Raw genomic sequence first — 26,975 nt, 5'->3', positions numbered from 1 at the left:
TCAACTAAAAATTTTATCTCTTACCTTCAGTGGGATACAAACATTACAGGATTCTTCATGTCTCCCTATTATATTGCTACCTATAAAATAGACAAATTCTGTAGTCATTTCATCATTATGTTACATTTATATTGAGGAAGATCTGGGAATCTATCGTAAACACAACCAGTTTACCTCCTAAAACCTCTTCATGTCTTTTTGTTTTGTTTGTTGGGGTTTAACGTCCGAGCAGCAATATTTCAGCTATATTCAGGAGATGAACATGAAGTGGATGATAAAATGAACATGTAATGATGATGACATGAAAAATGGGATGGGACACAAGAAAATTTTGATTGCAACTGGAAGTAGGGAGAGGTGGGTAGGGTTGGGCAATTTTGCCTCCTGTGGCGGAGCCCTATAGTTCCTACTCTGGGAGAATACCACAGAAGGGTTCTTTAACGTGCGAGGAACGTGGCATCTTTCCCAATACGTTGCACTACTATGGTCTGTGGTCAGGTTTTCAGTATTATGGCCTGACGACCCCAGCATGTAGCATGCAGGGTTACCCCATTCCACCACCTGGGGCACACAACCCAGTTGCTCTGTGGGCAGAGTGCCTAGCCCTGGCTAGGTTTCTGAGCACTATTTAGTTGCCTTTTACGACAAGCTTAGCGCTGCTGCAGGCTTATTCTTTTGACACCCGGATCTGGACGGGGCTCATCGTGTCTTTTAAGCAATATCCAAAAAATCATAATTAAGACAGAAATAATTTGTTATTTAAAAAACTTCTCACATTTATAATCCATAAAATTGATGTGCATCAATAAATTTTCATAGTATATCAAATTTTTCATTTCTTCAATTCAAATATGTCATTTCTTTTTTTTTAATTAAAATATTGGTACACTCAAAAACTTGAAAAACTGTGACACAAGCAAAGTTCACTAAAGAATACCTTGACTCCAGAAACCACGGTTGTCAAAAAGGAAGTTGATGTGGATTTAGTCTGAAATTGAATCCCAGTATATGGCATACTAATTAAAAACTGATTGCAATATATAGTTACAGAGATAAATGCAGCAAAAAAGGTGCCAATGAACCTTGAATGCATGTGATATACTAGTAATAAACAAGAGGCTCCCAGGAGCCTGAATTGCTCACCTGGTTCATTTTTTGCCTTTAAAGGGCAATAACTTTAACAAGGAGTTGTCCGACAATTTTGACTCAAGAAGACTTTGGTAGAACATTTCATAAGGATCATTTCATCAACTGAAAGTTTCTATCAATCCGTAATAGTTTTCAAGATAATGGCTAAAAACTGCAAAAAACATCATTCTTCACCTTTCAAGGAGTTGTCTGACAACTTTTATACCAGCAGACTTTAGAAGGCCATATCATTAGGATCATTTGAACAATTGAAAGTTTCTATTTATCATAGTTTTCAAGCTATTGGCTGAAAACTGTTAAAAAAAAGTCATTTTTCACCTTTCAAGGTCAATAAATGTAACAAGGAGTCGGCGACAACTTTGATCCCTAGACTTTTGTAGGCCAAAAAAAAAAAGATCATTTCGTGAATCGAAAGATTTTGGCTTAACCTAACAATTTTGGGAGAAATATGCGAAAAACTTCTGCCTGACCCCTTTGTTTTATTTTTGGTAGCAGTGGCCATGTTTTTCAACAGAAAAAAATTCCCCAAATAATTTCTATGTAAACACCCTGAGGAACATTCATACCAAATTTGATTCCAATTGATCAAGTAATGTCAGAGAAAAACATTTCAGAAAGAAAAAAAAACATTAAAAAGATAACAAAAAAAAAAGTGGATAAAGGGCAGTTACTACAACATGATTAAAAAGAAAATTTGATAGCAGATAGATGTCATCATGCTGAACTAAAGACTTTCACCTAGTCAGAATTGGGCTGAACTTAACGATTTTAGAGATACAGTATATGCAAAAAACTTATTTCTCAAAACTTTGCTCTATTTTTAGTAACAGCAGTCATGTTTTTGACGGATCAAAAATCCCCACACCATAATTATGCAAAATATCCCAAGGAACACTCATACTAAGTTTGATTCCAATTAGTCCAGTAGTGTCAGAGAAAAAGAGTTTTGAAAAATTGTTAACACCGAAATACACCAAGTGATTGCAATAGCTCACATGGCCTTTGGTCAGGTGAGCTAAAAAATAATAAATGGTGACTGCTTTACCTCCATACAATGGAAATTTCTTTTCTGGAAATCCTTTTTGGCATTTGACCTTTAAATAGGCCACCTACAAACATACAATATACATGTAGGTCACTAAGTGGAGAAATCAACATGCATATAAATATATCCATTGTATATTATATACAATACAATATATAATATACTGTACATGTACATGTATTATCGAAGAACAATATTAAAATGAACATTTTTTTATTTATTTATTTCAAAATACATGTATAAATCTTTTCCCTAATGTTTCTGAACTTCTGGTCAATGTTTATTCCTTTAAAATATTTTTTTTAATTCCTTTAAGATGATAAACACAAGGAAAACAATATTTTAACATGCGCATTTTGCAAAGTTGCTTGGCTCAAGAACTCCTAAGATGGTAGAAAAAGGAAAAAATATGGTAAAACATACAAATACACCATGGTAGAAAAATAGTAAATACTTAGAGAAACTAGTGAAATTTGGCCATGGTTCTCCCCAGGATTTCCAGATAACGCTGTATTCAGTGCGCATGACATGATATTAATATGTCTCATGTCTAAATGTGCCACTTTGTATTTAATGTATTATATAAAAATTGATCAGTGTATTAAAAATGTACATTTGTACATTGCTGTTTATGTTTACATGAAGTATTTGTAGGTTAATATTTTACCTTTTTTCTTCTTTTTCAGTAATTAAAACTTTTATACCATTTTTTAGTTTTCCTTTTTAAATTAACAGAAAAATTAAAGATAATATATCAAATTATGATAAGTATTTCTTCATAAATATTTCCTCTAATTCAAACACACCCAGTGTTCTTCAATTTTTTGCTGACAGCAGACCCACGGGAAATTACTATTTTTTATTTGTTTTGGGGCCTCAATGGCTCAATTGAATGTGATATTAATTTGATTAAGAGCAATCTCTATTAAACTCTTTTTCTAGTCTTAGTAACTTTCAATATATTTAATAGATTTAGAATATTATCTAATCAGGTAAAAGACTACTCTGGTCTTAATATTCATGTTTCCAAAAATTTTCAGGAAGTAATGTGGAGTTGACCTAGTTACACCAAGAAAAAAACTACAAATCTACTTCTTGTTATTTAAAGTTGACACACTAGTTGTCTTGTTTCGTTTTTAAATATTATGTTTATATGCAGTTTATTCATGACAAAAATCCAATATCATGATTTACAAAGACAATCCCCCCCCCAATACCTGTTGTACTATTTCTAGATTTGGGTGATTTTACGATCTATTTCTTAACTAATTTTCCTGCCAAAAAACGTGCTCTTGATACACAACATGGCGATGTAAACAAAAGACGGCCATTTCCTTTTTCTTTTCAAAGTGTTTTGGAAGTATCTGTTGAAATAAATATTGTTTGGGAATTAATATGTTCTTTTACAAGGTAAATCAGCTTCTTAATGTTGAAAACATCATGTAATTGTGCAAATATTCAACTTTGCGTTTATAAAAAGCCATGTACTTTTGGCCAGGGTTGAGTGAATTTTTACCATAGTCGGTTTTGATTGGTTCAGTATAAGATATTAGTATCTGACATCTTCATTAAAATTAATTTGTGGCCAGGTGGGGTGACTGATAAAGAATCTTGTCGGCAATGTCATAACTTTTATTGGCTTCAGACACTGGTGCGATCACGCGGTGATCAACTGACCATAGCTTGTTTACTGCTTTCAAGAGCTAATTACCTTGTAGGATGCCGTTAATGACCTCAGGGCACATACATTTAATCCTCAAATTTAACTTAATAGCACATCGCTGGTAGCAAGATAGCACAGTACCGATCTCAATAGCGCTTTAAGGGCCTGGGGAGAACACTGATTTAGCCAACTAAAAGTTACACTTGTATTTTGCATTACAATTTCAGTTGTGATATTCTATACATCTAGAGTATTGAAATGAAGCATTAACACAACCCTACTATATTACAATGGCTTATTTCTAAAAAAATCATTCAGTTGTATAATATAATCAAATGTTAAACAAAAATTATAAAAATACTTTACAGGTTCTCTGTTTTTTTGATTGTCTTCATCTGTATCTTGTTCAAATTCGTCTAAAAATAAAGCCTGGGTTTGATCAAAATCATCAGCCATGTCTTAAACCTGGAAGATACATGTAGAAACAAATGCATCAGAAAATTTTATAAACACCACGTTTTAAAAGAAAAAAAATATTGTTTTATATTCTTATAACATTAACATAAATAATGCAGAATCTTTAGGAATAAAAAGGTGCACTAAATTACGCTATACCCAGATCTAGTCCTTTGTGACTTTGACCAGTTGACACCTCATGAATTTACATTTATGTGTGATCAAATATTTACTTTTTCTCAAATTTTATCAGGAATGAACATATTTATTTACTTCTGTGATTTTACAAAGAAATGACATAAAAATGATTTTCAATGAATTTAAATTAATATTTTCAAGAGTTATTATCACAAAATGAGCTCAGCTTCCACAAACTTCAGAGATTGAACCCTAAACAGTTGGGACAGGTAAGGTCATGCCATTCAAACATTTTACAAGAACTGAAACAGACCTTTTTTGGTTCCTACTTCTTAAATGGTAAGTCATAGAACCCAATAGGGACTGAAAACTGTTGAAAAAAGTCATTTTTTATACTAATGTATTTCAAGAGCTATGAATCTAGTAAGTTGTCATACAATTTAGTAGGGGTAGTTTAAGGACATTGAACAGAATGAATCCATTTAATCACCAACTGCCATACTGTTCAAGTAACTGAGCATTTTATTGATGCTTGATTTTCTAAAATGCCACATCAAACGTCTGTTAAGTATGGTCACGTCTGTGAAATTTGTGTGTGTATTGTTATTAAATAGTAACATGCTACTGCTTTTAATGTTTTGATGAGACTGATTGCTTGTTGAATCATTCTTACAATGGTTTTAAGACAGTTCATTTCAGAAACAAATTCCTTTATAAAAGTTTAAATTCACATTTTTGTACAGGTCTTATTTTCATATTGATGGCATGATTTCAGGTTTTAAAGTAAAATTAACATAAAACACATTTTAACTTATAGCATCGTCTTGAATCAAATCCAAAGCTATAATGTATCTGAAGTCATAGTTATATAAATTTGTACAATTCTACAGTTAATTAAAGGTTGATAAAGCAGGGTTCGAAATTACTATTGGTCTACTAGCCCGTTTCTAGAAAAATCAGTCACAGTCAAGCAAAATGCTTAATCGTACCGGTCCGGTTTTTCAGAATAATTTTCCAGAAATGTACCCAGAAATAGTAATTTTATAATTCCAGTCTTTAAACACTTTAGGAATTTGAGAGTCGTATTTCAAACATACATCGATATTGATTAATGCCAAGGTAAACAAAATCAGAACTTTTCAGCCTTTCTAATAACACAAAGGTAAGTATTTGAAGTGCGGGAAATAACCAAGTAGTTCAAAAAGAAGGTAAACATGTGGTGACACTTTGAAGGGGTATCGAAATATACCCCTCAAAAGTGATCATCCAATGAACAAAATAGAGCGTATGACTCAGCGAAGAGGCGCTGAACGTTTCAGAATCATTGAGCAAATAACATGGCTTCAATACGAATCGGAAAAGGAATGGCTGTATTGTAAATACTATCATGATCAAATTTATAACCGGAACAAATAACTTAAAAAAGGGTGCATTTGACTGGCAAGAGAAGACAACACATAAAGGCAAGTGATATCCACCATGCCATGAAAGCTCTGAGTCTGAATATGAATCTGACATTGACTTTCAGCTAGAACCAGAAGATAAATAAAATTGTGTTCACTGTTGCAGTTAAAATTGTTGTGTCATAGCAAGTTAATTACTTGAAATTTGCAGCCTTTCAAGTTTTAAAATAATATTTTATGTTGTCTTCGAAGTTCCAATGCCCATTATCTGGCATCATTTCTATACATTTATTTTGAAAATTACCTTCTAAAAAGATCAAGACTACAGAGCAATAAAAAAAAAAAAAAACACTACAAAATTGAATGAATGCCACTTTTATTAAAAACAAACCACCTTGTGTCATTCAGTTCAGGTTTTGGTCAAGGCTAAGAAATCAGGTCTTGTGGCTTGTTTGCAGGTCTTGGTATTTTTTTTGTCTACTAGACCTGTGGTCTAGACAAATATCTAGACTAATTTCAATCCCTGTAAAGTTCTTAGTTTTATAATGTCCCATTAATGAAGCGGTTTTCAAATTAACATGCAATTGGCAAAAAGTAGAGGAAATTATTACATACATGTCAATCACTAATACGTATGTAACTCAAAAGCAACCAAAATGATTAAACGCAGTTGAGTAAAAAAGTTTTTGTTTCTGCATGATAATGTCAACTCTAAGCAGTAAGTGCTATATTTTCATAAACTGCACCACAAATAACAGCCATGAGATGACTTCCAAATGTAAAAATGGTTTTCTGCCAGGGGCATTGCCCCCAACCCCATTGGGTAAGTTAATCATCATGTAGCAATACTAGTATATGATCTACACAAGGATGATCCCAAATTTGGGGGTGCATCCCTTCAACTTTTATTTTTCAAATAAAATCAAATATATCACTATTTACTGCTCAGCAATCATTAATAAACACAAGTATCACACTCAAATACTTCTAATTAAATCAACACAATTGGTGTAAACAAGACTGAGAACTACAGCAAACATTTTGCAAGTTCTTACTTTCACATTCCTTTTATTTTTTACAATTATAAACACGAACACAAGCTAATGTATTATTTGATCTCAATCTACCGTACTCGTATAAGTGTTGTCGTCGCCACGTTTAATTGATCCAAATCAGGTACTCGAGTGTGAAAAAGACTGGTCATTACTCATTATAGCCTAATATAGGTCCGACTTGGGGATATTTTCTAGTATACAGACTTACAGTGTTATGAGTTAAGGGATGTGAGTTGAGCAATTCTATTGCAACTTCAACATGAAGGAAATGACTTTAGAGGGACCTTAGATGACTTTTTCTACCAGAAACTTTTCATTTTGTTTACATATACAATACAAGTTTGCTGTTCGCGCACTAACTTCAACATGCGCAATCGAATAGGAACGGGTCTCACTAATTACCGACAAGAGGCGTCGAGAAGCGACAAGAAATAGATTTAGCGATAAGATGCGACAAGAAACTTGAATTAGCGACAAGAAGCTTGAATTAGCGACAAGAAACTAAAAATTCCGACAAGAGGAGGTAGACTATTATATTTATTTGCTGTATGAATAATAAAAAGACGAAAAGAAAATATCTTTTTTAATAGGAGAACTGAAAATGGAGAAGATTGTAAGAAGTTATATTAAAAAAATTTGGACATGCATAGTTGATATGAATTTCCCATGTAAGGTTTAAAATACAAAAGTTAGTGACAAAAGAATGAAGAGGAAATGATTCTTTGAGCTAAAAAAACTTTGTGACTTTAACAGTAAAGTTACCCATCTGTATATATCAAAATTTTCAGTGCTATATTTTATTGTGATTTGTGCGTTATACATGTGCTTAAAGTTAACCAAAGTTCCAAAATGATTGTTTTGTTGTCCTTTTTTTTATTTATTTTTGTTTAGTTTAAAATGAAGTAAACGTGTTTAAAAATTTTGAGGTACGTGTTTCGACTATTGAAGTCTCATCAGTAACGATTTGTCAAAAAAAATAGCGGAATAATTGCAAATCATTTTAGTGTCGTTTTTGCGTTATACACGTGCTTAAAGTTTACCATTCTGTCTTTTTTTTCTATTTCTTTTTTTTTTTTATTTTAAAATGAAACATTTTCTTTGAATTTTGAATTATACTAATAAAGATAAGCATTGAATTTTATTCAAATCATTTTCATGTTAAAATTTGCGAATATCATTTATAAATTTTCTAAATTTTGTATATTTATCTTTTGTCATGCGATTTTTTTTTCTTTCTTTATTTTTTATTTTTATTAATATTTACATATAAACATATATACAACATTCACTGACTGTGTTGAAGGGTGCAGGAGTTGTATTTGCCACCTCCATTTTCTCGTACTAATGAAGCTTTTGCTTCTTAGTTGAGTGTGTTTTTGCCGACCTTATGCGTTTCCTCTAGCCAGGCTTTCTGGCACAAGCACTTGTTTTGGGAATCAACAGTTCCCAACAGTAGATGTTATAACATTGCTTGATGTCTTAACACCCTTTCCGCCACAGCACATAAATTTTTGCAACAAAGTAAATTTTTTTCTTTTCAGATTTGCTATGCCAGAGAGAGCTAAAAAAAACAACTTATTACGGCCAATATTATTTTTAATTTTTACATCAAAATAATCAGAGTGTTTGATTCTGAAGGTTACAACAACAGTTCTAGCTACCAAAACTCTTGATTGTGAGAACAAAGGGTGAGTGGCTTCTTTTGGGTAATTTATATCATAACTACCTGAATTAACAATTTAGTGACCCACGTGCCGGGGAAAACCCACGTGCCACCAGTGATTAAAACTTTGTTGACTGGCACGTAGATGAATGTCATAACTTAATTAATCCGATTGGCTGATATGCGTAAATATACAAATCTATCGGAATTTAGAATGATCTAGAATCCTGATATATCTGCATTTTTTAAGAATAATTTCAAATATGTGTTTTTTATGACTTTTATGCCGAAGACGGATATCAGGCATCCGAAATATTCAATGTAAATTTTATCTTCTGGTGATGTTAAACATATTAAACACAGCACTTTTAAAGTCTAATCTTTGCAAATTATGTTATTTTGGACCCTTTTCAACAATTTATTTCTTTATTATATTTTAAAATGTCATTTAAAATGATATATTTGATTAATATTAGTTTCTCGAAATTTTAAAACCTTATATGGCAAATTTTTACCAGAGACATTAACGTGTATTAATGTCTCTGTTTTTATCAACTTTGCATGTACATTTTTTTTAATATAACCAGGGATTTGTAACTTCTTACAATTATTTTTTTTTTATTTTTTCATCTTTTTATTATTCAAACCGCAAATAAATAGTCTCTCTCTTCTTGTGGGTATTTTTTAGTTTCTTGTCGCTAATTCAAACTTCCTGTCGCTTCTTGTCGGTAATTAGTGAGACCGGCAGGAACAGGAAGTCGGTAATAGAATCACAATAACCAAGTACCACAAGGGAAAACAAGTTGCAGAAGAAACTGAAAACAAATTATAAGATATTGGGCATAGTCCTGATTGTCTCTTAATTTACAGCAAACTGCGAACAAAAAGAGGAGACATGGGTGTCAAAGTAGTGATCATTAAACCGGGTGACAGTAAATATAAATTCTTTTCAGCCGTAAATGGGAAAAAATTCTTATAGATCTATGGAATAGCTTGAAAACTTCTTGTGGTAGAATATAATATATATTTCTAAAATAATAGAGATAGAATCACAGGAACTTGAAATCTTCCAGTGATAGAATATACATATTTCTATAAATATAAATTCTTTTCAGCTGTAAATAGGAAGAATTATTAGAGATAGAATCACAGGACTCAGGAGCTTAAAACCTTCCTGCAATAGAATATACATATTTCTAAAATGATAAAGATATAATCACAGGGGCTTGAATCCAACCTGTGGTAGAATATAAGTATTTCTATAATCTTTTCTTTACAAGAGAAGCTTCTTCTAGGTTCGTATTTAAATAAGACTGCTCATATAAATGATGCTAAAGTACATTACTACATGCCCCTACTATAGTTATAAGTGGTGTTTTTAAATAAAAACTGTGTTCCGGTATATATAATGGTCAAGAAGCAGTTCTTGCCTGCAAGTAATTCAGTACAAAATGTGTAACTTGTACCCATACCCATCTTTTTTTTTTTCAAAATATTTATTATCATAGAGTATTAAATTATGAAAATTGCCTGAGATACATTTATGTAATGGTTGGGATTAAAAATGTTGAGAATGAGCCATTCTTACAGATCTTTAGAATTTCAATGGGCCATTCTTTAACATAAATTTGTGACTTTTAAGGGACATTTTCTGTAGGACAGTGTTCTAGGATTTTTCAGAAATTGAGGTTTCCTCGGGAAAAATCCATATAAAATCAACTTTCCCACAGTCAATGACTGCTTTCCTAACAAAACAAATCCTTACAGCATGTGAAGTTTTCAACTTGCCATGGGAAAGTGTAACTAAGTACTTAACTTTCCTTGACCAAAATTTCACTTGCCCCGGGTAACGGGAAATAGGAATCCTAGAACACTGTAGGAATGTGATAAATGACACATGGCCCCCTCTATTGACTAATAACTGGATATGCAAATGCATTTCAATTCATTCCAAGTCCTTGAAATTATGTATATTTTTTTATATCTCTTGTCGGACCATTTTTCTGTTTTCAAAAGGTATTAAATGTGTAACTTTAAATTATTGTAGAAGTGTGTTTTTGTGACACAAAAAAGTTGAATATTGTTGAAGGCTTATTATGCTTTTAACTTAGTATAGATAGTATAGGGGGGAAATTGAGAAGTGTAAATGCAATTAGATACACACATGATTTTTCTTATACACTCAAAAAGTGTGATTGAAAAGTTTTATTTGTAAAGATGTATTAATATTTATGTATTCACATAAATAATTCACTGGTGTTATATGCCTGTCAAATACAGGTGGTACAATATATTGTGATATGAATACATGTATGTACAATGTATATCATCCTTCTGTCCATCCCTCACACCATACATGTAATTTGAGAACCCAATAAATCCCATGTATTTTAGAATTGACATATTGGATATCACTTCAAACAATATATAGTTGTTTGTCATAATTGCCTGAAAGTCTGTAACATTTTGGTAAAACTCCTTTTTTTGTTGTTGTTGAGTAATGAACTTTTTTACCAATTTCCCATAAGAAAAAAATTGTTGGGGGATGGCCATTAAATTCTTAGGGGGGCTTAGTAAATTTTTTCAGGTTAGAAATTTTATTTCCAGCCTGGTGCAAGTCAGATTATTTATTTTCATCATAACCTTGACTTGATTATTATTATTATTTACATTTATTATTAAAGACATCATTAAATGAAGTTCATTCTCCATAGTACAAGACATAGTCTCTACTATATCCAACAGGTGGCATATATGTCAGCTGAAATATGTCCCAAATAAAGCAGAAAATGTTGCAAGGGACTTTTTAGGGGACAGATTCGCATATCTGTGTATATGAGTGAAATCTACAATTGCAATATTCAATTTCACATTACCCTAGTAAAGTCATTTATTTACAGGGGATTCCACTTAATTGCATACCTGATTATTGCATATTCCTGTAAAATTGCATAGCATTTTCAAGAACCAAATCATTTCCCATCTCTTCCATGTTAAAAATTCCTGTTTATTGCATAGGTCTAAACGGACATTTGTGTTTATTGCATGTTTTTCCCAAAATGTTGTAAAAATTGACACTTACTGGCCATAACAATGTATTTATAACAATTAGTCAAAGGTGCTGCTAATTCAACTGTTTGATATAATGTTTTTATAGTAAATTTAGTCAAAAAGCCATATAACTTTATTTCTTTGTTTGTAATTACATATGTTGGTTAAATCAATGCCGTAGAATTGTTTATATAGGAACAGGAAGATTTATAGGAGAATAAGATCATTACACCTGTGGTGACCATACCAAATTAAACATTCCTGATAATAGCATAATCCTGTTAATTGCATATTTTTTTCTGACAAATTGGGTATGAGATTAAGAGGAATCCACTGTATTTGATATTTAAACATGTATATTTTTCTTATTTATGAAACTATGGCAAGCATAGCAAGCCAATTTTTTGGAAAGGTTTTGTGGAGGTGAGAATATTAATTTTCAATAAACAAGCCAAGGTCAGAATATTCATTTTCTATCAAGTTGCAAAGTCAGACTATGATGAGGCCAGACTATTTATTTCATACATAAGCAGAGACAGAATATTTATTTTTAAAACCTGTCAGGCTCCCGCCCCCCCCTCCCCCCCCCCAACCAAGCATCCTCCCAAGTCAGGGTTCTGAGTCCACCTTCGTTCCCTCAAACCATGAAGAATCTAAAGGTGGTCCCCTTAAAAGTATTTGGCAGATTCTTTTCAAATTTTGATTTTTTGTTGAATATGACAAAATAAAGGTCATGTTAAATTATTACAATTATTGTTTGTTAGAGTTATGGGACTAAACAGCTGGTGTGATTCTTTAGATATTTGGTATGATGCATAAATTATGAAGTGTAGGTGTGCACTACACTGTCATTTTGTTTCTTGTAATTTTGCTGGAGTCATTTAACCAAGATGTGAGAGATACAACTCTCCTGATACTGGATGGAACAAAACATGTGGATTTATTGTTATTCATTCTTAAAGATAAACTCTAAAGAACAGGGCTTATAAAAATGCTTGTGGGCCTTTCTCTGTACAAAATTTTCCAAAATATGTTATGTGCCTGTGAATCAAAATGTTTGTCATGAAGACCGGTTATGAAGTTTAGATGTTCAAACTACATCCCCATTTTGATTTAACGAATTTTGTAGTAGTTATGGGACTTCCAACATTTCTCAATTATGGAAGACCTTGTTGCCACATCTTCTTAGAAACCAGTCGTCAGATTCTTTCTATATTTGGTGTTAAGAATATTATGACTGAATGTGGTCTAGAAGAACAGTTCATGGCAAATAACTCAGATGGAATCAGCACTAATTTTCCTGCAAAGTTTGTTATAGTACTTTCAATGCAGAAGCATCAAATTATATGGGGAGAAAGTGTCATGGGTATGCCAAAGCTACAAGCTTATAAGGACATAAGTGACACATTTTGTGTGCAACCATATGTTAAAACAAACATGCCTGAAAAGGACAGATCACAAATAGCTTAAATTAGATGTGGAGTGTTCCCTCTGGAAATAGAAAAAGGTTATTATAGGGGTGTGCTGGCTGATAGACGACTTTTTAAAATGTATAACTTACACGTAATACATTGTAGAAGATGAAAAACCTTTCTGTGACATTGCCCAAAGTACTCCGATGACAGAGCAAAAACGATTTCACTATTTGAAGCCCGAAACAAATGTGACTTGACCACGCTACTAGATGAACAAAAACTAAAAACTTTTACTCAGTGTTGATATGAAAATTGTCTCCAAGTTCGTCAGTGAAGCCGTTAAAAATAAGGCACAAACTATGTGGAATTGTATTTAGATTGATATATATATATATTAGTTATATTATTAGTTAGGTGTTCACATGCATACTACATCTTGCACTAAGGAGTTATAGGACATGGACAACTTGGAATCTTTATCAGTTGCAGCTGACATATTGCTACATGTAACAATCTTGTTAGAAATATTAAGTAGATTTATTGGAACCCTGGAACTAGAATTATGTATTAAAGGTTTCAAGTGGGGTTTAAACCTTGAAAAAAAAACATGCTTGAAGGAACTTTTAAAAAAACTAGATTTTTAATCTTGGAACCAGAATTATATACATGTATATTTAATACAGAATTCAGTTCCATCTTATAATTGCTTAAAGCAACCCTATATAGACTGCATGAATACCCCCAAAACAATGACTTATTTCAGATTACAGGGCCTTTATAACAATGTTTTCTGTTGTTTTATTTTTATTTCTTAGCCCCTGTCTCTTTCTGCAGAAGAAATTTCTTCACTTTTTGCAGCTTAAGATTTCTCCTTATCGAATCCCAATTTGAAATGCTATTGAAACATTTTTCAATTGGTGTTTTCCTGTGTACCTTCTTCATTAAAACTTATAAGGCAAGAAATAAGCATCCTACACATTTTGGAAAAGACATTTACCAGTAACTAGGGAAATCTCAAGAATAACAAACTTAATCAAAAATTGAACGTGGCCCAATGTCTTCTTTTTACCTGCCTCATCAACAGTGACAGCAGGTCTAGAAGATACTCCTCTTCGTCATTCCATCCATCACACTTAGCGGCACCTACTTTGTGTATCTGTAACTCAAAAAGTATTGAACCAATATTATTCAAACTATGTATATAGAAGATGAGCACCTCCTATTTTTGAGAAATTTGATTAATTTTTTCCTACATTTTTAGCTTGTTGAACTTTTTTATGCTGTGAATGGTACCTAATTTGTGGAATCTGTAACTCAAAAAGTATTGAACCAATATTATTCAAACTATGTATATAGAAGATGAGCACCTCCTATTTTTGAGAAATTTGATTAATTTTTTCCTACATTTTTAGCTTGTTGAACTTTTTCATGCTGTGAATGGTACCTAATTTGTGAAATCTGTAACTCAGAAGGTGTTGAACTAATATTATTCAAACTTTGCAGTTTTTGCATTAATATTGAAGGTGTGTACCTCATTTTATAGAGAAATTAGATTAATTTTTTCATACATTTTAGCATGTTGAACTTAGCCAATTTTTCAGCAGTATATGGCATCGTTAGGACTTTACAAATGACAATTTGTTACCTACTCTGTAGTTTTTTAATTTGCTTAGTGTAAATATACATATTGAAGACTCTGACAAAGATAAGACAGTGATACAGGTCCAGACATGTATTTGTCTTGTGAAAGCAATGGGTGATTAGATTTTTATGCTTAAATGAATAACATTCTAGTGGTGGATCTAGGGGGTACAGGGTCTGTAATCTCCTGGAATATGTTGTTAATTACATGCAAAATTTGGGCAAAAAATGTGCAAAAAATTATGGTAGCTTGGAACTCCCCATTTTTTCTTGAACCCAGCTAGAACCCATCTTTTCAAAGAGTAATCAAGGGAACCAAGGTTATAGCGGTAATCAAAAGAATGTAATCCAGGGACAAAGACCAGACATGGAAAACAGACATACACAACAAAGAACATAAAGTAACTAAAATCATACATACAAAGTAACAAAAGTAAATGAGTAACTCGGACTCCACTAAAAACTGGGAGCATGGACCAGGTGCAGCGGTAGGGTAAGCGTCCTCTGCTTTTCTAGAAACAACCGCCGAATTGCTTATAAAAAGTCAAGTGCGGGGTAGACAAACAAGGGAAGGAAAACTATGACCCATTGAATAAATCAATTTTCATGGTGCTGATGGATACACCATAATGATCCACGAGTTCATGATAACGGCCATAAAACTTCTGTAGTGATTACTTCAATCTTGTAGCAACATAACTCTGTTCCAGAAGCCTATTTGTTAGAGTTCTAGCACGATACAAAAAGTCTGCATAGTTTTGGCAAGCTCTGGCATAACGTATGAGTTGTGATATGAACACTCCATACGCAGGAGCCGAAGGGATGTTGCCACAGATGAAAGGAAAGTTTACAATTCTGAATGAAAAGTCATCACGTTTGTCGTGAAGTTTGGTCAATAATTTTCCTTTACCATCGATTTCTAAGTGTAGGTCAAGATATGAGGCTGACTTCACAGTGTCTGTAGTATCCTTTATCTCAAGTTCTTTTGGGTAGATGCGATGTATCAAATCCCCGAAATTAGGATTGTTTAAAGATAATACGTCATCTATATAGCGGAAAATGAGATTGAAGGATCTAGCCAAACGATATTCTTTCTTTCTGATCAGATCAGCTATAAAGTCAGCCTCATAAGAGTGAAGGAATAGGTCAGCAAGTAAAGGAGCACAATTTGTTCCCAGTGTAGGTCTTATCACTGCTATTATTTTCTACATCTACCTCTGATAATAAACATTGGATATAAAACATTTTGCAGACAAAAACAGTGTTGTTTTGGGCTTTGTCTGCTGGTACGACAACATACTTGTCATCTATAGTAGACAATGTTTTTGCTACATCGGGGTCTTTGAAAACTGATGTAGGCTTGGCACTCATTGACCTACTTAAAACTTTCATTCGTAAAATCTCTGGATCCGCCACTATATTCTTATATTTCATTTACTTAGTTATTTTGTACAACTGTAAAAATGAATTGTGACCATATGTACAATGCATAATGGTATTGCTTTGTTGTCAGGAACTAGAAACAAACATTTTCCTAATGTCCAGAAAATAACTTAAGTACAGTGAATGGATCCTTTTGAAATTGTATATACTTCAGTTTGCTACACCACCAAGGGAAGGGTGTTATTTTTAGCAGTTAGGGCCGAAGCAATGCTTAATCTAGGTTCTGGGATTTCCAATCACATCCTTCTAAAAGGTACTCTAAAGTCGGCATATTAATGAATAATATGTCTTTTGAGTATTGCGAGTATCAGTCATAAATGAGAATCAATATCATCCTAATCTTTAATTAAGGATGACTGATACCTGAAATATATATGTACAGTACAGTTAACACATGATTAGTTGTGACTTCATAAGGGGTCAAATAAGGGGGGAAAAATAGCATATTCCTGATGTCCAATCATTGACTTAAATAAAATTAAATTTGAACCACAATTCTATTTTCAGCTGAAGCTTTTGAGACTCTACTGTTACACAAGCAAAGTTTAAATAGAATTAAAAGAACTTAAGTATGATAAGTGTATGGATCATGAACCACAATGTTTTATACTACCATTGTAACTCTGTTGTTGATTATTACAGTTTATGATGTGAACTGTTAAGTAGATAGGGGTGAAAAAGACAAAAAAAAAACTCAAGGTTCTACATCATAAAAGAAAGATTGTGATTGTAAGGGTTATAACTTTTACTAATAAGGAATAACGGGAAAGAGAACCAGAGACAAGCATTTTACAGAATTTCAGCACTATATGCTTTAAGTACATACATTTGTACTTTAGCTTATTTGTGACCCACACTGTAGGTTTTACATATTTAAGAAGATATTTATGTGCTGACACTTGTATGATGGTTCTGACATGTTATTTGTCTTGTTAAGGGCAATAACCATTTTTTTTAAGGTATTATGGACCTTTTTCTGGTTTCTTAAGAAAAACTTGAGTAAAAGCGTGTACCAGTAGATCTTAATGAAATTGTACTACAGAGTTCCATACCACAAAAGGAAGAGTTGGATAGGCTTAAAGGGTTATGGTCATTAAAAACCCAAATTAAGAGCTGAAACTATCAGGTTATGTTGTTTCTATGTCCTTACCTGTCTCAAATGTTTACTGTTCATTCAACCTCTACAGTCATATCAAGCTGAGCGTTGTGAGGCATTTTACTTACTAATGATTTATTTTATTTTCTTTTAGATGAAACTTATCCAAAGAAAGGTCAAATAGTCGTCGTTCATTATGTAGGTAAGTTTTCTTTATTTTGAGTTCCCATTTTCTGTTCCCTGTGAATTGGGAAAAATATATTTTGTATTTCTGTTGTTCTGTTTTATTTATACGTGATTAAATTTTCTTATAGAAAGAAGACTAGTTCTCCCAGTACTGGGAGATACTTGCTATTTAATTAATTAATTGTGATTGACCTAAGTACATTTATGTCTTGCCTGCAACAAAAGTCACAGACAAAGAATTGCTTTTCCTTCTGTGTCCAGGTAAAGATATTAATGTAAAGTTATCTGATTACATTAGTGTAATATGAACCCTTGTGCTAGGTTAACAATATTTTGTATGCAGTTGCATTAGCATCATGCATATGCCCACACAGTCACAATCTTTTGACTTTGAAATTTTTTTTTAATGTTTTAATATTAAGTTTTCATATTAGTTTAACATGAACACCTCATGCTAGGTCATTGGTGTATTTAAGGTATAGTTGTATTAGCATCACTTCATTACATTACCACATCTATTTTAGGCATTTGTTTCCAGTCACTATCAGTGACCATGTACAATTGGCGAGACATATCTCGGTGATATTTAAATACTATCATGGGTACTATTTTATTTTTTGAAAATAAAAAAATACTTTTTGAAAAGAACAAGCTTTATCAAATTACTTGAGCAAGATAATAATGGAGTAATTCTTTGTTTTTGTTAGGTACTCTAGCAAATGGGCTGAAGTTTGATTCATCAAGAGACCGAGGGCAGCCATTCAAATTTACAATTGGACATGGAGAGGTTATTAAAGGTGAGCTTTGGAAATCAGAAATACAGTTAAGTGGACATGATGACAATATTATAGATATGATCCACTTGAGATTTTTTATAAATGTTCCCAAAAAAATTCTTTAATAGTCATTTTTCATAATGCAGTGGCTTTGCTATATACAACATACACACTTGAAAAGTATTTTCAGAGTTATATATCAGCAGGTGTTGAACAAATCCTATTAGGATGTTTGTCATATCAATTTTTGTATGTTTGAATATTGGAACAGCTATTTTGAATATTTGATGTAAATAAAAACAAAAACCATTATGGTCAAAGTACATATATTCATGTGACCTAATGTTATTTGAATATCTATCTATATACATGTATATATTCTTTATTGCCTCCATCAGGAAAGAATCATGAAAATATATACATGTACCTGTTCATTTAATCAATCTACAACAAATAAAAGAGAAGAGCAATCATTGTGATGAGATCATTTGAGTACAGTGTTAGTTTGTGTAGGACAATGGTAATAATGGGGAGCAAACTTTGTATATGTATTTCACACAAGTCACAAGAAATTTTTTTTTCTATATTTCACCAAGATGATAGTCTGTATTGGACAAAGGAAGTGTACAGGCCAGTTCATAATCTGACATGCATCCAAATTCAACACCAAAAGTAATCGGTTCAATGTGTATAATTTCACATCAAAAGATATATATTATAGTCATATGAGCAGACAGAGTGAATACACAGGTTACAAAAAAGTTTGCCACAACGCTCCCATGAAACTATTGTCTACCACACAAGTCAAACAGCACTTAGATACTTAAAAGTGTGCCTATTTACATAAATGTCTATCTCAGAAGAATAAGGTACATGTGGGGTGTGGATGTAACATATGACAAATGTTCCTAAAGATATCAAAATCACTGTTACTGTCCATTCTTGCTATCCATTCCTTAAGGTATGACTATGCGTCAAAAACTGAAGTTTTCACAATGTGTTTCCAAGTATTTTGATCTGGAAAATAACCAGTGTTAGAAAGTTTGTAAATAAAGCAAGAGTTCAAATTACGAAAGAATTTGATTAATATCTGGAATCCTCAGTACTGCACTTCATGTCATTCCAGCTCAATATGAGAACTCACAAGCATATGGGATCTGGGACGTGTTAATAACACAAGTGGCCTAAAAATAACAGTTTTCTCTCTTTCACAAACAAATCAGTACTGGTCCATCCAAGCACATATCTTTTAGTGTGACGAGGAAGGCTTTAAATGTTTTTACATATGTAATGTTGAGCACATTCTAACATAAGTCATTCAATTTTGAGGGTTCCATAAAGTTCACATCTATAAATGGCTTTTGGATATCACAATCGTCTGTTTTTGCACAAACAACAGTGTTTAATATGGCCAGGTCTGTAACAAGGTAGATAAAACAGCAATCAAGCTTTTTGCATTCTGTAAAGGTTCTGTTGAAGGTTCTAATATTTTTCTGAAGTGTCTAGCTGATGTAAAATAGGTTAAAAAACTTAAGTAGCTTGCATATTCAATGTTAGCTACTCCAATATTCAAACATTCAAATCTAACATGATTAATTTATATTTTGTCTGTTCAGATAAAAATCTGAAAATATTTCTAAGAGTTACCACTTTAGAATACAATCTACAATCAAAAAGTTTAATTCTTTTGATAATTTAAAATTTTTTTTTTCTGTAGCAGAATAAATCTCGTGTGACTAATGGACTTAAGTTCACTTTAGGGTCCACACGGAGCTTTTATCCTGCAACTGCATTTATTGTGAGATATCTTAAAATACACCCAGGAAAAAGATGGTGAATGATTTATTATTTTATGCCATCTTTTGATTGTAGAAATTACATGTACGAGGAGGCTTTTTTGCCTGAGGAGGCTTTTCTGCATTAGGTGTTGCTCAACATGAAAAAAATGAACAGAAGACAATATTTTCTACATGCACCGGTACTATACAAATACAGTATTAAATGATTTATTTAGCACTCTGTATTTGTACAATAGAAAGCCTAGTTGCATGATAAAAAGATAGATCATAAAGAAGGCATTATTCAGTTAATTCTTCATAACTTATTCTGCTACAATTGTTAAGTTGTCTCCCCTTCCATACAGTTTTCAGGTACAGATCTGTGGTGTATGTTGGTCATTAATGTGTCTTCATGTCATTATTTGAAATTTAGTTTATTTTGAAGGATGTCTTCTTTCTGTTACTTTGGATTTTATTACTTTTGATGTCAGGGCCTTTCAGAGCTTACTTGAAGGTATATTTACACTTATTGAAGACCTTTGGGTGATCTTGGTTAATATTTACTATTTTTATAGAGGTTATATGATGGTGCATTTGCTGCTTTTGACAATATCTGTTCCCTTTTCTATTTATTACTGTGAACATATTAATTTTCTCTGCTGTGAAAGTATTTTAATTTCTGGATACCAATTTTCATGGATTAGGGAAGAAACAGGTTAGTGGATTTTTTAATTCATGGTTTTGAGTGTACACATCAATGGGATTCTCCTTTGAACCATATATGTGGGTTTGGCCTACCCACAAAAACCACAAAAATTGGCACCCCACAAACAATAGTACTTTCACAGTATTTCTGCAGTGGTCAGGAAAACACAAAAAACAGAAATTTATTTCACACACAATATGACGCTGATCCATTTTTGAATCTGCAAAGATTTGATACCCAAGAATATCTCCTCTTGATAGAATTTTTTATTATTAATATGTTTACAGTATTTAACAGACAAATCTGTTATTTTTGAAATTTTAAGAACAAAATATTGTAAAAGTGGAGGATGCCCTTTGATGCATTCATTTCTTTTTCATTTGCAGGTTGGGATGAAGGTGTTGCTCAGGTGAGTTATTTTTGGTATTCATAGATACATTTATAATATTCTAAAGTTTTCTCATTCAAATCAATTTTGAACAACTGTTTAATTCATTTATTATCTCCCTTTCTGAATTTTGTTTTGTCCTCTTAGGAGAAAAGCATATAAGCATTACCGGTACTTTGTCATTTTTGTTCTACAAATTCTTTCATGTTACCACAGTTCTCATATTTTTGCACTACACAGTAACACACTGGCCATTTATGTCAGCACCTCACAGAATCACACTGGTCACAAATGTTTGAGGTTGTGAGGTAAGCTTAGCACCTCATGGTATCACACTGACCTCAAATATGTAAGGTTGTGAGCCTTACAAATGATATTTGCACCACACAGTATCACACTGTCCACAAATATGTAAGGTTGTGAGTCTAAAGAACAATGTAAGCACCTCATGGTATCACACTGGCCACAAATATGTGAGAATGTGAGCTTTTAGAATAATGTTTGCACCTCATTGAATCAACCTGGCCACAAATGTGTGAGACTGTTAGCCTTTCCCCATGTGTAAGCACCTAGCAGAATCAGACTGGCCACAATTGTGTGCAGTAGTCTTTACGCTAATTTTAGCACCTCACAGTATCACACTGGCCATAAATCTGTGAGGTTGCAAGCCTTTACCTTAATGTTAGCACCTCACAGTATCACACTGGTCTCAAATGTGTGAGGTTGTGAGCCCTTTGAATAGTGTTAGCACCTTGTGGTATCTTACTGGACACAAATGTGTTAAGTTGTGAGACTTTCATTAATAATTTAAAGCATGTTGAAAGACTGGTTTTTTTTCCTATCCAGCACTGATGATGAATGACATATCTAAGTAAGATTACATGTTCTAATGAACATCCTCTAACCATTTATAAACAAATAACTAATTCCTAGTTATTTTCTTTTTTAGATGAGTGTTGGAGAGATAGCTAACTTAACATGTAGCTCAGATTATGCTTATGGTTCCAAAGGTTATCCAGGAGTATATCCTTTAATACTACTATATTGATTATTTATCAAAATATGTTTGAAGGTTGATTAGAACAGTTATCAAAGATAGGAAGAAGATTCAAATTTGGAATCCATTATTGAATGCAAAAAAACAAAAAAAGTACTGAACAGTTACTAACATGATTCAAGCAATACCTACTACCAGACTATCTATCAGGTGAACAACTCGGACTCCACTAAAAAATGGGTGCATGGACCAGATGCACAAAGTTATTTGTGGAGTCCGAGTTGCTCATTTACTTTAGTTTCTTTGTATGTATTATTAGCTCACCTCGCCAAAATCCATGTGAGCTATTGCCATCACTTGGCATCCGTCGTCGTCGTTAACAATTATACAAAACTCTTCTCTGAAACTACTTGACTAATTAGAACCAAACTTGGTATGAATGTTCCTTGGGGTATCCTGCATAGAACTGACGTGGGGATTATTGATTCGTTGAAAAACATGGCCGCCATTACTAAAAATAGAACATAGGGGTCAGACAGTAGTTTTTCACATATATATCCAAAATCGTTAGGTTTAGCTAAATTCTGACAGGGAAAAAGTGTTTAGCATGATGAGATCTATCATTGTTCAAATTTTGGTTTTAATCCATTAAGCCATGTTGGAGTTATTGCCCTTTTTCAACGGCTTTTGCTATTTTTAATGTTATTTCTTTCTAAGATTTTTTCCTCTGACATAATTTGATCAATTGAAACCAAACTTGGTATTAATGTTCCTTGGTGTATCTTGCATAGAACTGATGTGGGGATTTTTGATCCGTCAAAAAACATGACCGCCGTTACTAAAAATAGAACATATTGGTCAGACAGTAGTTTTTCACATATATCTCCAAAACCGTTAGGTTTAGCCAAATTCTTTCAATATCTGAAATGATACTAATTATTAGGACTACATTAGTCTATTTTTAATGCTATTTCTTTCAAAAAATCTTCTCCTCTGATGCTACTTGACCAATTGAAACCAAACTTGGTATGAATGTTCCTTGGGGTATGCTGCATAGAACTGATGTGGGGATTTTTGATTCATCGAAAAGCATGGGAGCCGTTACTAAAAATATAACACAGGGGTCAGACAGTAGTTTTTCACATGTATCTCCAAAACCTAAGGTTTATCCAAATTCTTTCAATAAATGAAATGATCCATATTATTAGGACTACAAAAGTCTTCAGACTCCTTGTCAGAGTTATGGCCCTTGAAAGGGAAAAAATTTAGTCAATAACTTGAAAACTATGATAGAAACTTTCAATTGTTGAAAAGATCTTATGTTAAGTCCTACCAATGACTTCTTGAGTCAAAATTGTTGGACAACTTCTTGTTTAATTTATTGTCTTTGAAAGGCAAAATTCAACCAGGTGAGTGATTCAGGCTCCTGGGAGCCTCTTGTTTTAGTTATGTTTTGTCTGTTTTTTCCATGTCTGGTCTTTGTCCCTAGATTACATTCTGTTGATATATTGGTTCTTTCATACAAATTAATCAAAGAATTTCCACAAATGAAATAAACTAAAACTTGACTGAATTGCATTTTGATATAAGCAGTTTTACATGAAAAATGTTTTTCCTTGAATAGAAAGTTTATGATGTATAGGGAAATTATACTGGCATTATATTGGCAGGCAAAAAACTTATCTGTTGTGATTCATACCTCTGTCTAATTCACACTTAATTGCACATTATAATTCATTAATTGTACATTTAATGCATACTAAAAGTACAGTTTTTAAATGTTAACTATCAAGTTAACTTTGCATATTAAGCAGTAAATGTCTCTCCAGTTATTAATGTTTGGAGTTCTTTTACAATGTAATTCTCTGAAACCCTGTACTGAAGACTTAACAGTCATCCAGCAATCATGCCATGTATTACCGGTACATGTTTCCCAAAGAACTTACCAGTCATAACTTACTAATAAAAAATAAAATTAAATTAAAAAGGGAATGCAACTTAGTGGTAATTACCTAACCATCAATGAAACATTACCATAGTAACCATTTACTATATACATCTTTTTGCATAGTAACCATCATAGTAAGCACTAACACATGATTATTTTAATATTACCTACTTACTACATACTCCTATTTGCCTTAACTTTTTATACTATACCACCAAATTCAACATTATTTTTTGAAGTGGAATTGATAAGCATCCAGTGATCTCCAATGTTGAGGAAGACATAATAAACCAAGAAGAAATGATTCTCATCCTGACAATAGATGTTTATCATGGCTATTGTATTCAGTGCTAAGGATCAGATTTCTTTGTTCAGGCACACTAACTTAACCTATTCTTTGGAAGTCTTGCCATGGATTTTGTTGCATTTTGTAGACTTGTGAATTTGGTTCCCTCCCTTTTACTGCCAAAATGGAAAAACCTTTGTAGACGGTATTACTATGCTGTCTTGACCTGCATGATATGATCCAAGCTACGGAAGTTATATAAAAATGCTTCATAATAATCATTAGATTTATGAATATTCAAAACCCATTTTATATTGAAATGAATTTGTTCCAGAAAATCACATTATACTTTTAAATCAATAAAAAGGGAGAAAATGCTATAACGTTTCACCAACTATTTTATTACCAAGGACTGGCCTTGAACCTTTAATAGAATATTTTGTACATCTTTTTTTGCGGACTAATTAAAGCAATTTTTTACAAAGATATAAATAGAATATTTTTTAGAAAAACCTGGATATGATTTTTTTTCCCTCCCCCAAGTTGGTGCTTTACTGAGTTCCCAATATGAAATGGCAATTTTTCCTGAAGATTTTTTACACTGAACTATTGACATGTGTAGGGCATTGATAGAAGGGTTTGTCTACCTGTTTAGGTAAGTTGGTGTATACTAGTCTATATAGAGACATGATCAGTGATAGTAATACTTGAAATAACATTAACCTTTAACAAATTTAAAATTTCTCAATTTTCTTGTCCAAGATCATTTATCACGTTTAGATTTATGTTCCTACATAGTTCTTTTAGCTGATTTACTTTCCATTATAAACTTTAAAGGAAAACAGAGTGTGTATACACCCATATTTCATTCTATATATTTGACAAAAAGCAGATTCATAATTCATTCAAATAGAGGAAAAAGTTTCCTTTATACTTGTTGTATTACAAAGTGTTATCATGTTCAAATGGCAAAAGTTGGTGAATATGTTATTATCATTTCACTTTTTTTTTTTCATTTTCATCCATTTCACTTTGTTTTTGATGTTTTATGATGTTATGCCCTGTTTTCTGTTTGAAGTATAATGTATCAAATATACCTATGTAAGCCTAGATATATTGGCAGATATTTGGTCTAAAGAATGATAGTTGAGATATGTATGGCTGCTTTGTTGATATCTTAATATTCTTTGAATGTCTGGTAATCATATTTAGGGCACTGATATACCAATATGTCTAGTACATAAATTGACAGTGAATATTGAGAACAGTGACAAGTCTCCTGGTATCAGTACATCCTACAGCATTATTTCTCCTTGTATCGGTACATTCCACAGGATTAAGTCTCCTGGTATCGTTACATCCTGCAGGGTTAAGTCTTCTGGTATCGTTACATCCTACAGGATTGTCTCCTGGTTTTGGTGCATCCTACAGGATTATGTCTCCTGGTATCAGTACATCCTACAGGATTATGTCTCCTGGTATCAGTACATCCTACAGATTATGTATTAAAAAAAATTATGTACAAATAAAACGTGAACATTTTATCATAGACCTCAAGGAAAGGCATGTATGCCCCTACTACCCTTAAAATTGAGATTTTTTGTTTTGATTTCTTTTTTTAATAATATTTTGATTTTTTACAAAAATGTTCTTGCCTCGCTTCTACTGTACTTTAATTATGTTTACACTACCCCTTACCTAACCAGAAATTTTGGATCTGCACCTGAAGTTGTCATTGGCACTGCAACAAGTTCTATTATCTAACCAAAAAATGATAATTTGTGCTTTATTGAATCTAGCCATATCTAAACTTAATTTCTATTTTTCTTTGTGGACATGTACTTAACTGCACTAACACTGCAATGATTCTATGGGCTTTTCCTCACAGGTATTCCTGTGATACATCCAGGGCCATATTCCCAGGCTCATACCTTACCTTTAGAGGATGTCTGAAGATAATTACCTTACCCCTCGGGTGATATACCTGCACCATACCTTGACATCTGATTGTATTAATCAGCTGTTTTTTCTCATCTTTTTACGTTTTGATGCTTTTTCTTGATATGTTTCTTTTTCACTTAACTTTCTTTATAAAAATGTTTTAGTAAAATCATTTACAATTTTTTTTTTTGCTCAACCTTTTTAAAGGTCACAATATTCATAAAAAAATGCAATTCTTTTTTAAAATTTTTTTCTGATTAATTCTGTTATTGTAAGTGTATCAATAGTTCATTACTATATTTATCTTTATCGTTTTCTATTAAAGCTTTAGTGAGCATTTTTCTCAGTTCTATTTATAAAATATACTTGGGAAATTTTTGGTCTAGACTATTTCACAAAAATGTGAATCTCAGGGTGACTTTCAGACTATTCTATAATATACAGGATATTGTGACAGAAAATATCCTTTGCTTAATGTTCATTATAATACATTAATCCTATAATGGCAAAACTTCAGTGGTAAAAATTGAACTGAGGTCAAATATGTTTCTATTTTACTTTGCTCTTTTTGCTTTGGTCGTAAAATATGACAGCCACAGTGAAATCTACAAAGCTTTGTTGATATATTATTTAACTGTTAAGCTCATCAATTTGTTTAGCCTTATTTGATTTATATTATGCATAAAAGAAAATATTTACTTTGATTGTTGTTTAATGTCTTAGTTGACATTATGCACCTCAACTTTGTCTT

At 32.4% G+C, this 26,975-nt stretch overlaps 2 protein-coding genes across 5 annotated transcripts in view; one reads left to right on the top strand and one right to left on the bottom strand.

Moving 5' to 3' along the window:
* The window catches only part of LOC148627004 (uncharacterized), a 35,512-nt gene extending 28,210 nt beyond the window's left edge, over positions 1 to 7,302 (bottom strand). For 3 of the 4 annotated variants that reach the window (XM_088565376.1, XM_088565366.1, XM_088565393.1), the window contains exons 1-4: positions 7,118 to 7,302; positions 4,224 to 4,322; positions 2,195 to 2,258; positions 25 to 80 (exon numbers count right to left, since the gene is read on the bottom strand). In XM_088565376.1, coding sequence (XP_088421502.1) covers positions 25 to 80; positions 2,195 to 2,258; positions 4,224 to 4,313 — 210 coding nt within the window. In that variant the 5' untranslated portion in view covers positions 4,314 to 4,322; positions 7,118 to 7,302. The remainder of the gene's footprint in view (positions 1 to 24; positions 81 to 2,194; positions 2,259 to 4,223; positions 4,323 to 7,117) is intronic. The other variant, XM_088565385.1, reaches the window with a different exon arrangement.
* A 2,026-nt stretch (positions 7,303 to 9,328) lies between these two features.
* On the top strand, positions 9,329 to 26,928 carry LOC148627003 (peptidyl-prolyl cis-trans isomerase Fkbp12-like). The gene is made up of 6 exons (XM_088565355.1): positions 9,329 to 9,504; positions 17,373 to 17,420; positions 18,112 to 18,201; positions 21,051 to 21,073; positions 22,002 to 22,075; positions 24,205 to 26,928. Exons 1-6 carry the CDS (start codon positions 9,468 to 9,470, stop codon positions 24,257 to 24,259), a joined length of 327 nt encoding a protein of 108 aa, XP_088421481.1. The 5' UTR covers positions 9,329 to 9,467; the 3' UTR covers positions 24,260 to 26,928.
* Positions 26,929 to 26,975: the final 47 nt, after the last annotated feature.

This window comes from Perna viridis, chromosome 1 (genome assembly GCF_037379345.1).
Source record: "Perna viridis isolate PV_CMFRI_1.1 ecotype Kerala chromosome 1, ASM3737934v1, whole genome shotgun sequence".
Taxonomy (NCBI): domain Eukaryota; kingdom Metazoa; phylum Mollusca; class Bivalvia; order Mytilida; family Mytilidae; genus Perna; species Perna viridis.
This window is presented reverse-complemented; position numbering and strand designations above follow the sequence as displayed.

What these genes read in the sequence shown, in the direction of transcription:
- LOC148627003 (XM_088565355.1), top strand. Translation starts at nt 9,468, where the DNA reads ATGGGTGTCAAAGTAGTGATCATTAAACCGGGTGACA. An exon ending in GATCATTAAACCGGGTGACA is followed by an intron (nt 9,505 to 17,372) that starts GTAAATATAAAT and finishes ATTTTCTTTTAG; the next exon opens with ATGAAACTTATCCAAAGAAA. An exon ending in GGGATGAAGGTGTTGCTCAG is followed by an intron (nt 21,074 to 22,001) that starts GTGAGTTATTTT and finishes TTTCTTTTTTAG; the next exon opens with ATGAGTGTTGGAGAGATAGC.